Below are 13,292 nucleotides of genomic sequence, written 5' to 3' on the forward strand. Positions count from 1 at the left end.
ACTGCCAACCAGGTACAGGCAATAGGGTGGTCACTCAGCCCATCCCTATTTGATGGAATCGGATTCCAGAAGCTCCCCTGAAACTTTTACCAACACCATTGATGTTGAAACCTTTTTTTGTATGACCAGTTACAGCAGCTTTGTGCCCCTGCCAGATGCTACACAGCAATATAAGACAGAAAGTACACCTTAACTTTACTTTGACATTAACTTAGGGTTGGCATAATAAGTCGCAGCTTCAGCCTTCACCTTTTTGGATGCCCTCCTTGTTTGCAATGACTATGGTGCATATACATTTCGTTCCATGTTTGTAACCGAACAATTCATTCATTCAACCTAAACAAACGAACATGGGCATTATCATGAGTTAGGCTGAAACAGTTTGAAATTCGATTCCTAATGTATGTTGTTGTTTGCTTTACACTCATCGGAAAAAATCCTGCCTCGATAGTGATCTGGAGAGAAAGTTTCAAACCTGTCCAAGTGACACGTTTATTGCTTCTGACCACGGCACGCAACCATGTTTATCTTGTTCACCCAATCAGCAAAAAAGCTGTCAGCCTGCGTTCATGCTGTGCAAACAACACCGTCGCGTCGGGGCGGCAACACACAAGGACACCCGCGCGTTTATGACTTGCATTAGGCGCCTGCTTACTCCGGCACTGACAGTTAGAGTGACCGTGTTAAGGCCCCTTCAGACTCAATAACGTCCATGTCTCTCACCGCTGAAGCGCCTGTTAGGACGATTTTCTACCCGCTCACATTATCTTGGCTCACTGCCTCACATCTCTCTCTCTATCTCCGTCACTGTTTCACTTCCTGGCTTTGGCACTTCCCGCGCAAAAGGTGTGGTCTGGAATTCAGTCATCCTTGTCTTACAATGATAATTCTATCTATCTATCTATCTATCTATCTATCTATCTATCTATCTATCTATCTATCTATCTATCTATCTATCTATCTATCTATCTATCTATCTATCTATCTATCTATCTATCTATCTATCTATCTATCTATCTATCTATGGTAAATGGTAAATGGTCTCAACTTATATAGCACTTTTCCACCTACATTAGGCACTCAAGCGCTTCACAGCAAGGATCCACTCACCCATTCATACTTTCATTCATACACCAATGTACGCAGACACTGGGATGAAGTGAATGTGGGTGAAGTGGGTGAAGTGTCTTGCCCAAGGACACAACGACAGTTGACACAACGACAGTTGAACCCCCGACCTTCCGATCATTAGACAACCCGCTCTACCAGCTGCCCCACTGTCGCCCCACTATTAGGGCTGAAACAACTAATCGATTAATCGACAACTAATCGATAATTGAAATAGTCAACTATCTTAGTAATCGATTAATCGTTTTCTAGTAAACACAGACTAAAAAAGAGCAAAAATGACATGAACATTTTTTATTTTTGATGAAAACCTACTTTGTTTTTCAAGTTAGGGTCTTTTTGTACATGGACAATTTCATAAATATCGGTCTGTGTCTCATCCAGTCATAAAGCAGAATTGGCACTAAGAGCCACCAAAAACACTCACTTTAAGTTTACTCCATCAACATGTCCTCAAGTGATGCCACTTTAGCTTTATGTCATTAAAAAGATAAAAAAATATCATTTTCATACACCATTCACAGCTAAGTGATTAATCGATTAATCATAAAATAATCAGTAGATTAATCGATTACCAAAATAATTGTTAGTAATATAATCTATTCACTCACTCACTCACTCACTCACTCACTCACTCACTCACTCACTCACTCACTCACTCACTCACTCACTCACTCACTCACTCACTCACTCACTCACTCACTCACCATCCATCCATCCATCCATCCATCCATCCACCCACCCACCCAGATGTTTTGGAGGGTCAAGCATATCAAGTACTGTATCATTTTTGTACTGCTGCACTACACTGTAAAGAGTAACATAATGCTGGACCTCAGAAAACAGTTTTAAGAATAGATGAAACGCTGCTTTTATGAATGCCCTTTACCAATAGTAATGACAACATGAAAAATAAAAGAACATTTGAAAACCCTCAAACTTCCAGATGGAGCAGATGGAGCGATTTGCGAAACACTTTAATGCAGACAGATTATGGGTTGCATGATTACGAACACAATGGACTATTCTAGTTGAGAGTTAGAGTTACAGACCTTATGTAGACTAATAAAAGTGTATGCTGCTGTAAATATCTTGTTAAAAAGTCACTTGTCTTGTATTGGACATAGTTAACTCACTGGGAGCAGGTACAGACTTGAAATGTGCCAGACAGGATGAGATGGACCACAAAGCACATTTTGTCCCGTGATTTTGTGGCATTCGTCTTTGTTGGTTGCTGCAAAGTGTTGTTCGACGTGTGATATTAGCAGGAACAGTCATGACGGGCCAAGAAACAACACTACTATATGGGAAAGGTGTGGCATTAGCAATATCTAACAGCATAAATCATAGATGGGGGATTTCAGCAAGGTGAAACTATCAGTTGATGCGCTAACTTAAAGAAACTAAACTAAACTTTAGCTTCCATCTGTCCTATGGCTTGCACATTTCATTGGGACTGTGTTTATTTTTCCGCACCTTGGAGACCTCTGTGCTGTTGCTGCTTGTTTACCTCTCGCCTGCCCTCTCACCTGTGATCACCTCTTTTCTGTGCCGGCAGATTGGATCAGAAGGTGAAGCGTCATGGGGAAACACAACAGCAAACTGGCACCAGAAGTCCTGGACGATCTGACCAAAAACACAGAGTTCAATGAAGCCGAGCTGAAGCAGTGGTACAAAGGCTTCCTCAAAGACTGTCCCTCGGGTATTCTTAACCTGGAGGAGTTTCAGCAGCTTTATGTCAAGGTGAGTCACACATGGAATTACCTCAATCAAAGCCTTAATTAAAAGGATGCTCATCATTGTTTTGTACTTGTCAATTAAGTTGACCCACAGTGAAGTTGGCTCCTTATTGTTCAACTCAGGGATCTGCAATTTGCTAAAGAATTTGAAAGATGAATGGATGTTTGTCACAGTGTTTTGCTTTGATGTTTATTGTACAAACTTCTGTCCTCACGACTAAAATCACGCTTGTTCTCTTTGTGTTCAGTTTTTCCCGTATGGTGATGCCACAAAGTTTGCTCAGCATGCGTTTCGGACATTTGATAAGAATGGTGACGGGACCATTGACTTCAGGGAGTTTATCTGCGCCCTGTCCATCACCTCTAGAGGAAGCTTTGAGCAGAAGCTCAATTGGGCCTTTGACATGTACGACCTGGATGGAGACGGCAAGATCACACGCATGGAGATGCTGGAAATTATTGAGGTATCACAATCTTTACAATGTGACATGACTTCTATTCTATAATTCCAGGCCTCTATACTATACAGAGCCAGTTGTTGCATTGTTGCTGCAAAACATCCTGTTAATGTCAAAATACATAAAATATAGCAACTTGTGTGCCTTATCTTTCAGTTGTCCAGGATATCCATCATAGTAAAGTTCTGAAAGTTTTTTTTTAATGATTTGTTCTTAAAGGGACTAGATGAAAGTTGGTCATTTTATACTCACTACTGCCACCTCAGGTCTTATGTGTAACTGCAATCTCTATATTAAGCTTGTGCATGACGGCACTTCCGACCTGAAGTAAGGAAAATACTTAGTTTTACCATTTTTAAACTCCTTTAAGGAAAACTTGATGGGCAGAGAATGAACAGATTTATGGAGCATCTGGGAAGAGGTCAAACTAAAATATAAAATATATTTTAATTTTTAACATAAACACTTTTAAAGGTTTAAAAGCATGTTCCAGCAATGTCCTAATGTGTAGAATGAGTTCAGACCTATTCATCACAACTGCCTCTAAAATCCAGCACTGTCATTCAAGGTGTTAATTCACGAACAAGTTTAATATAGAACCTGCAGTCACGCTTAAGACCTGAGGTGGCAGTAGTGAGTATGAAAATTACCAACATACATCTAGTCCCTTTAAGTCAATTATTGTATCTACTGTATTTGCGGCTCAGATGATTTGTTTTATTATGTGTAGGTGTAGCAGTGCACACACATAGGACACGCGAGTGAACGTGCTATGATGGCACACTTTTAACGCTTAATTTAATTTGTCATAAACTAAAAACAGATTACATTTTTCTCTAACCTGCTACGTAAACTTTATGTCCGTGGACTTGTTTCAGAACCGAATAACTCAGAGATGTTGCAAAGTGCTCTCTTAAGTGCAGAATCATGCTCCCACATGCTCTACCTCTCCTTTGCCCTTCACCCAAATCACTCTCTGCTCATGTATGCGTCTTGCATACATTCTGCTGACATTTACAGCACATAAACACAAAGGTCAGGATGGAAGTGCCACTCTTCTCCACCTCCCAAGACATAAGTAGGAAATTGCAGAGCTCTTAAAGCTCCAAAGTTATACTTTATTCTGACAAATCAGCATCTGCATTGTTATATAACATAAAAGATAAAAGTTCATTTCAAATTGAAACTGTATTAAGATTAAGAGAAAAAAAAGTCATTTTCGTGGTGTCAATTTCTCAAACATGCAGAAAGTTACACACAATTTCAGATAACGTTTTTCATGAGCTTTTTCATGGGATGACACTACAGTGGGAACCATACGTTTACATACACTTCATAAAAAGACCCATTTGTATTTTTTTCTCACTGTCTTGCATGAAACCAGAATCAACTTTTATTTTATTTTTTTAGGTCAATTAGAATTTCAAAATGAATTTGTCAAATGCCACAAGAGGGTGAGTACATTTTCTACACACTTTTTTAATACTTTTTACAAAACCAAACGTTTACATACATTTCAGTAATGCTTCGTAACATTGCCTTTAAACTGTGTAACTTGGGTCAAATGTTTTGGATTTCCTTCCACAAGCTTCTCACAATAGTTAGCAGGAGTTTTGGTCCATTCCTCCAAACAGAACTGGTGTAACTGAGCCAAATTTGTAGGCCATCTTGCCTGCACATGCCTTTTCAGCTCTGCCCATACATTTTCAACTGAACTGAGATCAGGACTCTGTGATGACCACTTCAAAACATTGACTTGTGGACCTGTTATCCTTAAGTCACTTTGTAACCAGTATTGGCCATATGCTTTTAGAATTGTCCATTTGGGCCCATCTGCGCCCAACCTTTAACTTCCTGACTGATGTCTTGTGATGTTGCTTCAATATTCACATAGTGTTCTTTCTTCATGATGTCATATATTTTGTGCACCAGTCCCTCCCGCAGCAAAACAATCCCACAGCATGATGCTGCCACCCCCGTATTTCACAGTTGGGATGGTGTTGTCAGGCTTGCAAGATGCCCCCTTTTTGCTCCAAATGTGATAGGTCATTATGGTCAAAAAGATATTTTTTCCCCGTCAGACCACAGGATATGTCTCCAAAAAAAACTCTTTATCCTTTTTATATTTGAAAACTCCACACTTGTGTGTTTCTTTTGGAGTAAGAGCTTCTTCCTGGCAGAGTACCCTCTCAGCCCATGTCGGTACAGGATTTGTTTCACTCCGGATGATGACAAACTCTTACCAGGTTCAGCATCTTCACCAGGTCTTTTGCATTTGTTCTTGGGTTGACATTTCAGACACAGCTCGCTCATCTCTGGGATACAGAACCCGCCTTCTTTCTGATCTGTATAATGACTGGTCATTCCACATCATTGTTTTAACCAATGACTCTTCAAGAAGTGTCTTGAAATTCCACCCAAGGATGAGCCAGACTTGTGCTTCCAAGGTCATGACATCGTCATCTGGGCTTTCCCAAATTGTTTAAAGGTATAGTAATGTTAGTGTATGTAAACTTTTCGTTTTGTAGAAAGTAATAAAAAAAATGTAGAAAATTCTATCTATCATTCTTCTGGCATTTGACAAATAATATTTTTTAAAATTCTTATTGACCTAAAAAGTTAATTCCGGTTTCATGTCAGACAGTGAGAAAAAAATGCCAATGTGTCTTTTTATGAAATGTATGTAAACATTGGGTTCCCGCTGTATGTGTCCTACTATATTATTCTTTGTTCAAAAAAACACATTTTGAGCTTTTTAGCCACGAATAACACAGCAAAGCCTGGCACTTTGGGGACATTGAATGCTTATGGATTTAAGAAAAAGTGGCCTACAGAGATGCAGATTGGGGTCTTATGAGTCTGCTCAATATATGCACACAAAAGACACAAGTACAATAACTTGCATTGTGAAATTATATCTCTTGTTGTATCTGGTATGTCGTGGCATTGCCAAAGTACTCCATGCAATCAAAGCTTAAATACTTATTAACCATTGGATGTGAGATGTTATAAAATGTGGGTCCAAAACGCCCACAAACCTGCACCCTGCTGCAGCAGTGACAAAGGGAAAACTTCATAATGGAAATTTTAATCCCAAGAACCTTCTGCAAACGCTAATCTGCAAATGGAAGAAAGTTCGACCAGCGGATCAGAATAAGTTTGGTGGAAGCGTCTTGACTCTGCAACTAACTTTATGGATTACACTGTGGTGCACGTATATAAGAGGGGTTTTGGCTGAGGATATTACAGCATGGTTAAAGCCTCGAAAAGCCAGTTTTGCATATTAAATTGTCCAAATGTAACTGTCCATGTAATGCTTTGCTGACTCTCTGTGCAGGCCATTTACAAAATGGTGGGCACGGTGATCATGATGCGCATGAACGAGGACGGCCTAACCCCGCAGCAGCGCGTGGACAAGATCTTCTCCAGGATGGACGGGGACAACGACAACGAGATCACACTGGAAGAGTTCAAAGAGGCGGCCCGGGCAGACCCCTCCATCGTCCTCCTGCTGCAGTGTGAGATGCAGAAGTAGACATGAGCAGCTGGGGCGGGAAAAGACGGGGGAAAAACTGGACTGAAATAGAAACGGAAGCAGAGAAACCTTCGGCTGGGGAGGAGATGACCACTGGTGGGGATTTGTTTTGTCCATACAGGTGGCTGTTTGTCACTGTGCCGGTAATGTCTGCAGGCCAGGGTTATACTTATGCATTGTCAAGTAAAATGATTTCTTGAAAATTCCCCTGATAATGTCAACCAACAGAAGCTGACTCTAAACTTAGACAAAAATCTGTTATGTTAATGTTTACAGGTCTGTGGGGAGCCTAATTTCCAGCACCCGCAGGCCACCAAATTTACAAACAAAGCCAATGTTTGCCTGCTGTGCTCCCTGGAAGGAAGTGAAAAAGCGTGACATGCAGCCTGGCAGGAGGCAGCTGTCTGGATCACATGCGTCTCCACTGAAAGGCGCCAGAGCATCGCTGTATGCAAATGAACTCCACCGCTCACCGCGTGCATTGTGTCAGCACTGTCAGAAAACATGAATATATATGAAGATTTTAGCAAACAAAACAAACTTTGCCTCATAGCGCATGATCACAGTGTGTATTCATTAATCCATGTGTCGCCCCATGAGTTCCTTCAGCACAATATTTCCAGGGGATTACCAGGCAGCGCAGCCAGGTGAATCTCTCTGCTCTCGGAAAGCGCCAGTGGCGTTCGCAAAATTTAGGGCTGCAAGAAAAATCTAAATTACAATTTGAAAAGTTGCAAGTAAAGCTGCAAACGTTTACTGCAATCTTGTATTCATCTACCATAATGTCCTTTGCAAACGACAAAATATCCTGTGTCTATGAAACATTCTTATGTATAAAACCTCTACAAACTATAGTTCTCAAATGCAGGTGTTGTATTACTAAACTCTGATGTGTTTAAAATGTACTGATCTCCGTCTTCATTAGTTACTTACAATCCAATTACAAGTAAAACAGTTGATAATTCCTCTGTTTGCCAAGGCTTGATTCAGTGGTGTGTTGAGGAGTGACACGAGGAAATGAAGCAGCAGGTGTTCCCTGGATGGTAATCCATGGTAACACTAGCATGCAGCAGGAAGTGCCCTGCTGGCTGGTAATCACAGTTGGTACAGCAGTTATGTGAGGAAGATAGAGTTTCTATGTAATGGTTGGCTGAAGTACAAACCATATGAGTTTTCTATTTTCTATTTTCCCATACTTCCTTTTCCATTGTAGCGTCCATCATTTCAGTCATAGCCAATGATGATCCAATCATAATCTTTTATTTGCAGCGCGTCACTCAAATGCAGAAGACATTCCCCTTCAATTAAAGTGATCGTCTGTAAGTTTGCAAAGTGAGGAGAGTGAAATTTAAAACAATCAAATTCCTCCCCTCTTTAACCAGAAAGCCCTTCTTTGTTTGCAAAGTGAGGAGAACAGGAACAGAACTTTCAAACGATCAAGCTCCCCCCCCTCCCTCCTGATTGGACCTGACAGGCTGGTTCACAGAAACAGCTCGTCTCATTGGTCGACGCGGGGGGATACTATCTAGATACTAGATCTGGAAAGGAGGGACTTAACAAAAAATAAGATACAGTAGTACACATATTATTACTTACCTTACATCAAAATGCAAGATTTGGCAAATTTGTAATACATTTAGGCTTCCAGACTATCACTTTAATCCCATATCATCCAGAGCCAACTTCCTTTACCTCTAATTGACAGCTTTAGTGCTTCGCCAGTTGATTTGGCAGAAGATGGTGCTGCTTCTCACTCCTCCTTGTTATTTTATTTTGCCTGTTTTTTTTGTGTTATAGATGGGTCGTGTATGTGGTCGTGAAAAGACATGGAGATGCAGCCTTGCCCGTTTGACATATGCGATTCCGAAAAGGAAAGGGAGGGCGGGGGGAGGGGCTAATCAGAACGGTAATTACACCGAGCAAATGTTTTTTCTTTTTTTCTTTTGTGAAAGGCCAAACCTTTGCCCGTGAATCATAGCTGCCTCACAGGAGACGCTGAAATACACACCTCTCCACCCTGACGCCGTCCTGGGCTCCGCTCTTTGTCTCAAATGTCAGAAAGGAAGCGCTTTGATTTTGGCCGGTGAGGGGGGAGAAACCTTGCCGAAAAAAATCTGCAGAAAATAAAAAAAACACGGAGGTTGAAAGGGAAAGCACACAATGGTGAACGAAGGTGACAATTCCACACATTTGGGTTCAGCAACTGCCAGTCGTTTTAGCAGCAGCTTCCCCACATCCATTATGACATGATACTTAATCTCCTCCTCCTCAGCCTCTGAAAGACTCTGTGTCGCTGTAAGTCATGTACATTTATTCAGACTGTAATTGTATTTATGAAGTGAATGATGTATAAGTGCTACTAGCTTAGATCCGGGGCCCAGTACTACAAAAAGCTACATGAACATTCTGGAGAAAAGGGAAAAAAAAAAAAAATCAAACACAGTACACTCTTGGTTTGCAATATCACAAGCGGGACTGAATTATATCTTACTGGAATATTAACTGCTGAATGGGCTGTTTTAAATCCAAAAGCATTTATATCTCAGCTACTATATCTGACAATAGTGTAGTATTTGGCCCCTGGATAACGAGGTGAAGATGTGAAAGTAAAAAGTGTGAGTGTTTACGTGTTTTGTATTTGTATCATTCGTGGAACAAGAGACCTATATGTCCTGTTTGACTTTGTAAAATCTTTGTGTTAAAAGTATTACTAACCATGCTTTTGTGCTGTGGCCGCCCGTTGCAGAGTTTCATCGTGAAAATCTGAGGATGAAATGAACTATGAGTAGCGAGACTGTGCTACGGCCGTTTCTCCTTGGTACCGATCTTTTCAAATGTGATGATTGTTATTTGTTAAATGTTAGTGCAGTGATTCTCAAATTGGGGTACGTGGGCTGCTTCAGGCGGTACTCAGGGTCATCTGCAGTTTCGGACTTTATTTATTTTAATTAAAGATTATTTCCTCAATGCTTTAGCGATGCATTAAGGTTGGATTTTTTTTTTTTTAGACATGGTTTGCATCCACTTTAAAGGGACTATGCGGAGTTTAAAAATGTTAAAACTAAGTATTGTCCTCCCCCCACATGTTCCAGCCATGTCCTAATGTGTACAATAAGCTCAGACCTCTAAAATCCTGCACTGTCACTCAAAAACGTGTTAATTCGGGTCGGAAGTGCCGTCATGCACGAGCTTAGTATAGAAGGTGCAGTTACGCGTATGACCTGAGGTGGCAGTAGTGAGCATAAAATGACTAACTTGCATCTAGCCCCTTTAAACATAATGCAGTAAATCCCGATTTGTTTTGGATCTAGGCCTGGTTGTACTTTGAAGGTCAAACATTGCTGTGAAAAGTTTGAGAACCACTGCTTTAAAGTGAACATAAGGCATTTTCTAATATTTCTATTATGCTACAGGAGTGGGTCATTTCACGTGAAATAAATACCTATATTATGACATTTAGTCAATGCTCAACAAAGAATTTTCAACATTCAAATAAACTTTCAAATAATAATAATAATAATAGCAATAACAATTGAATCCAATCGTACTTTATGATTTAAAGTTTTTTGCTTTGATTAATAAATTCTCCAATGCTTTCTGCAGGCTTAAAAAAAAGAGAATAAAAATAACCAAGAATGTTAATTGTAATGAAGTCAACAGTGCTAAACACTTCTAATGGTTTAAAGTGTAGAAATTAATGAGGGACTTACACCTAATAGCGCTTTGATTAGAATGGATTGGCGCACAAAATGGCTCGGTGGCGTGTTGATGACCACTTTTATTAGATGATTAAACCGCTGTCCATCTTCGTTTGCCGCGTGCCCGTCAGAAAAGCGTCACTATTCCGCCATATTTTTAGTCACGTCTGTGATAAGTGATTCTAAGCCACTTTGAGAGTGCCAAAGACTCCAGAAGTAATGTCACACCGTTGGTAGATCATGAGAGTATTTTATGTGAATCAGTTTAAAGCAGAAATAAGTCACTTTGGCTCCGAGAGGCCACAAGCGCCACAGCAGCTGTCGAGGCATGTTGTGTTTTTTCAACTCTTTAATCGTCAGTGAGAGTATCTACAACGCTGAGAAAAGACAAAGGGAGAGACGGATTTTGTACATTGTGCCACCACCCAATTATACAAAGGATGCTGTATTTTTTTCTGCTCATACTTGGTTGTAAATACTGCTAATATTGCGAGACCCCCCAATCATACCAATAACACTTGTATTAGACTCAGACGGACTATGAAAATGATTTATTAAGGTAAAAAAAAGTTATTTAGTTCTGCTTTAACAGCTATCTTTTGAGCTGTGTGTGCTAGTCATATTTATGGCGACACACGACAAACTCCTGAGAGAAAATACATTATTGTACAGGCTAAACTACAACTTTTGTGGGAACAGACTCTGAGGTCCATATCAGGCACCTTGATACTTTTCTGTTCACAAAAGGTGCGTGTAACTAAATGACAGTTAGCTTACACACAAAGGATGTTCTGAAAAAGTTCTCCAGGGCCTTTCAATTAAAAGGCAAAACCTAAAACTTTAAAGAAAATACATAAAACAACAACATGTGTGATTGGAACTATGATGCTCCCCTCACAGGAGGAAACTCTAGATTAAAGTGTTAAGTCTGCATAGGATTCCATATTAGTTCCGCCATGAGGACCAAAGAGAAGCGCTATTATTGCCCACTGGCCTACGCCTAAGGAAGTGTTTTAACCTCCAAGAATGTCGCATGAACACTGTACAGGATGGAAATGGTGCTGAAACGTAGTAAAACACGGAAAGGGTATCTAGAAACAGAGCTCAAAAATCATTTATTTTAAGGTATAATCCTCAACTGTCAATCACGGTTGTATTTTCTTGCTAGTAACATGGAAGCAGGGCTGCAAAGTGTATGGACCCCGATTATCCCTCATGACATTTCCATCCTATTATTACTGTGCTGTAAAATAAAGTGCTACCGTTGTTTTCACTTTTGACAATGAAAAGGTGTGTACTTGCTGGTGCAGTATAATTCTGTTGCAGCATTCCTCTGTAATTTCTGTGTGTGTGTGTTCCTTGTTTATTGTTATAGGCTCCTAGAACAAATCCATTGTACCTACTTTTGTTACATAGAATAAACCGATAACACGCTCCGGCATCATGTGTTCTCCTGCTATAAAACCTCTCCACTTGTTGAATGCGAATGAGTCATTGCCCCCCCCCCCCCAATGATGTCACACCACTGCAATGATGTCTGCTTTAGCGTTGTCATGGCAACTATGCAAAGCCCTCCGGATGGGGAGTGGAGCAATACACTTAATTTTTGCACGTAAAACAACTGCTGCTGTTGCTCCTGTTTTCTTGAAAAATAATATGTGTTGAATGTAATGATTTGGCTCATTGTTGGTGCAGTGACTGAATGCCCTCTTCACTCAAACGCGTCACTCTTTTTCACTCAATGCGTCACTCTTTAGGGATTTATTTTTCTGATAACATCCCCTTTGTCTCTTTTTTTTTAATCTAATATATATACAACACAATTTATACACAGCTCATAAACAGACCCACAATTGAATAGCCAACACAGCAGCAAAGACAATAGCTTGTTCAGAGACACACATTAGTCCAAGGCCCTTTGGGAAACCCACTGTCATCAGTCCGCCGACTTGTGCAAAGTCCAGGGCAGAAAGAAAAAAGAAAGGTAGAAATACAAGTCTATTCATTCTGCAGCAACAGAGGTCAAAGTTTGGACATGCAGTTCTCAGATCTGCCACTAGATAGAGCCATAAGCTCCCTAGAAAATTGCTAGTAGGAGGTAAGTGAAGTGTTATTTCATGTAGCTAGTTTGGAAGAAGAAGAAGAAGAAGAAGAAGAAGAAGAAGAAGAAGAAGAAGAAAAAGACTTGAAGGGATATTTCAGGATTTTTGACATAGGGCCTTATTTCCTAGTTATCCAGAGTGTTGTTAGTGTTAGTGTTAGTGTTAGTGTTGTTAGATATACATATATATTTTTTTAATTCATGCAGTCCTTATATTTGAAGAGTTTAGTCGTGCTAGGCTAGTGCTAGGCTAGCGCATGTCTATGGTAACTAGTAGCTTGCATACAAACCTTCAAAATCATCGGGTAGTCCTCCAAAGACATGCACTAGCCTAGCACTAGTCCAGCACCACTAAACTCTCCAAAAATAAGGACTGCATGAATTTAAAAAATAAAATATCTGCAGAAATCAACAACACTCTGGATAACTAGGAAATGAGGCCCTATGTCAAAAATCCTGAAATATCCCTTTAAGAGTGTGGTGAGATAAAGAAGATGAACTTATTAAAAAGCTAATGACTGAATGGTATGTTATGCCTTTGGGTAATAGAGCTCAACAGTCCCTCCCACTTCCGGTCATGTGCTGGGGTCCGGAGGTAAAAATCCTATTCTTCTTTTGTATTGACTTTTCGTA

General features: G+C 40.2%; 1 protein-coding gene across 1 annotated transcript; it reads left to right on the plus strand.

Moving 5' to 3' along the window:
* Positions 1-2,699: 2,699 nt before the first annotated feature.
* LOC306974176 (hippocalcin-like protein 4) lies at positions 2,700-8,239 on the plus strand. The gene is made up of 3 exons (XM_079571347.1): positions 2,700-2,871; positions 3,116-3,331; positions 6,663-8,239. Exons 1-3 carry the CDS (start codon positions 2,710-2,712, stop codon positions 6,858-6,860), a joined length of 576 nt encoding a protein of 191 aa, XP_079427473.1. The 5' UTR covers positions 2,700-2,709; the 3' UTR covers positions 6,861-8,239.
* Positions 8,240-13,292: the final 5,053 nt, after the last annotated feature.

The sequence above is a fragment of the Gobius niger genome (genome assembly GCF_951799975.1).
Source record: "Gobius niger genome assembly, chromosome: 14".
In the NCBI taxonomy this organism is placed as follows: domain Eukaryota; kingdom Metazoa; phylum Chordata; class Actinopteri; order Gobiiformes; family Gobiidae; genus Gobius; species Gobius niger.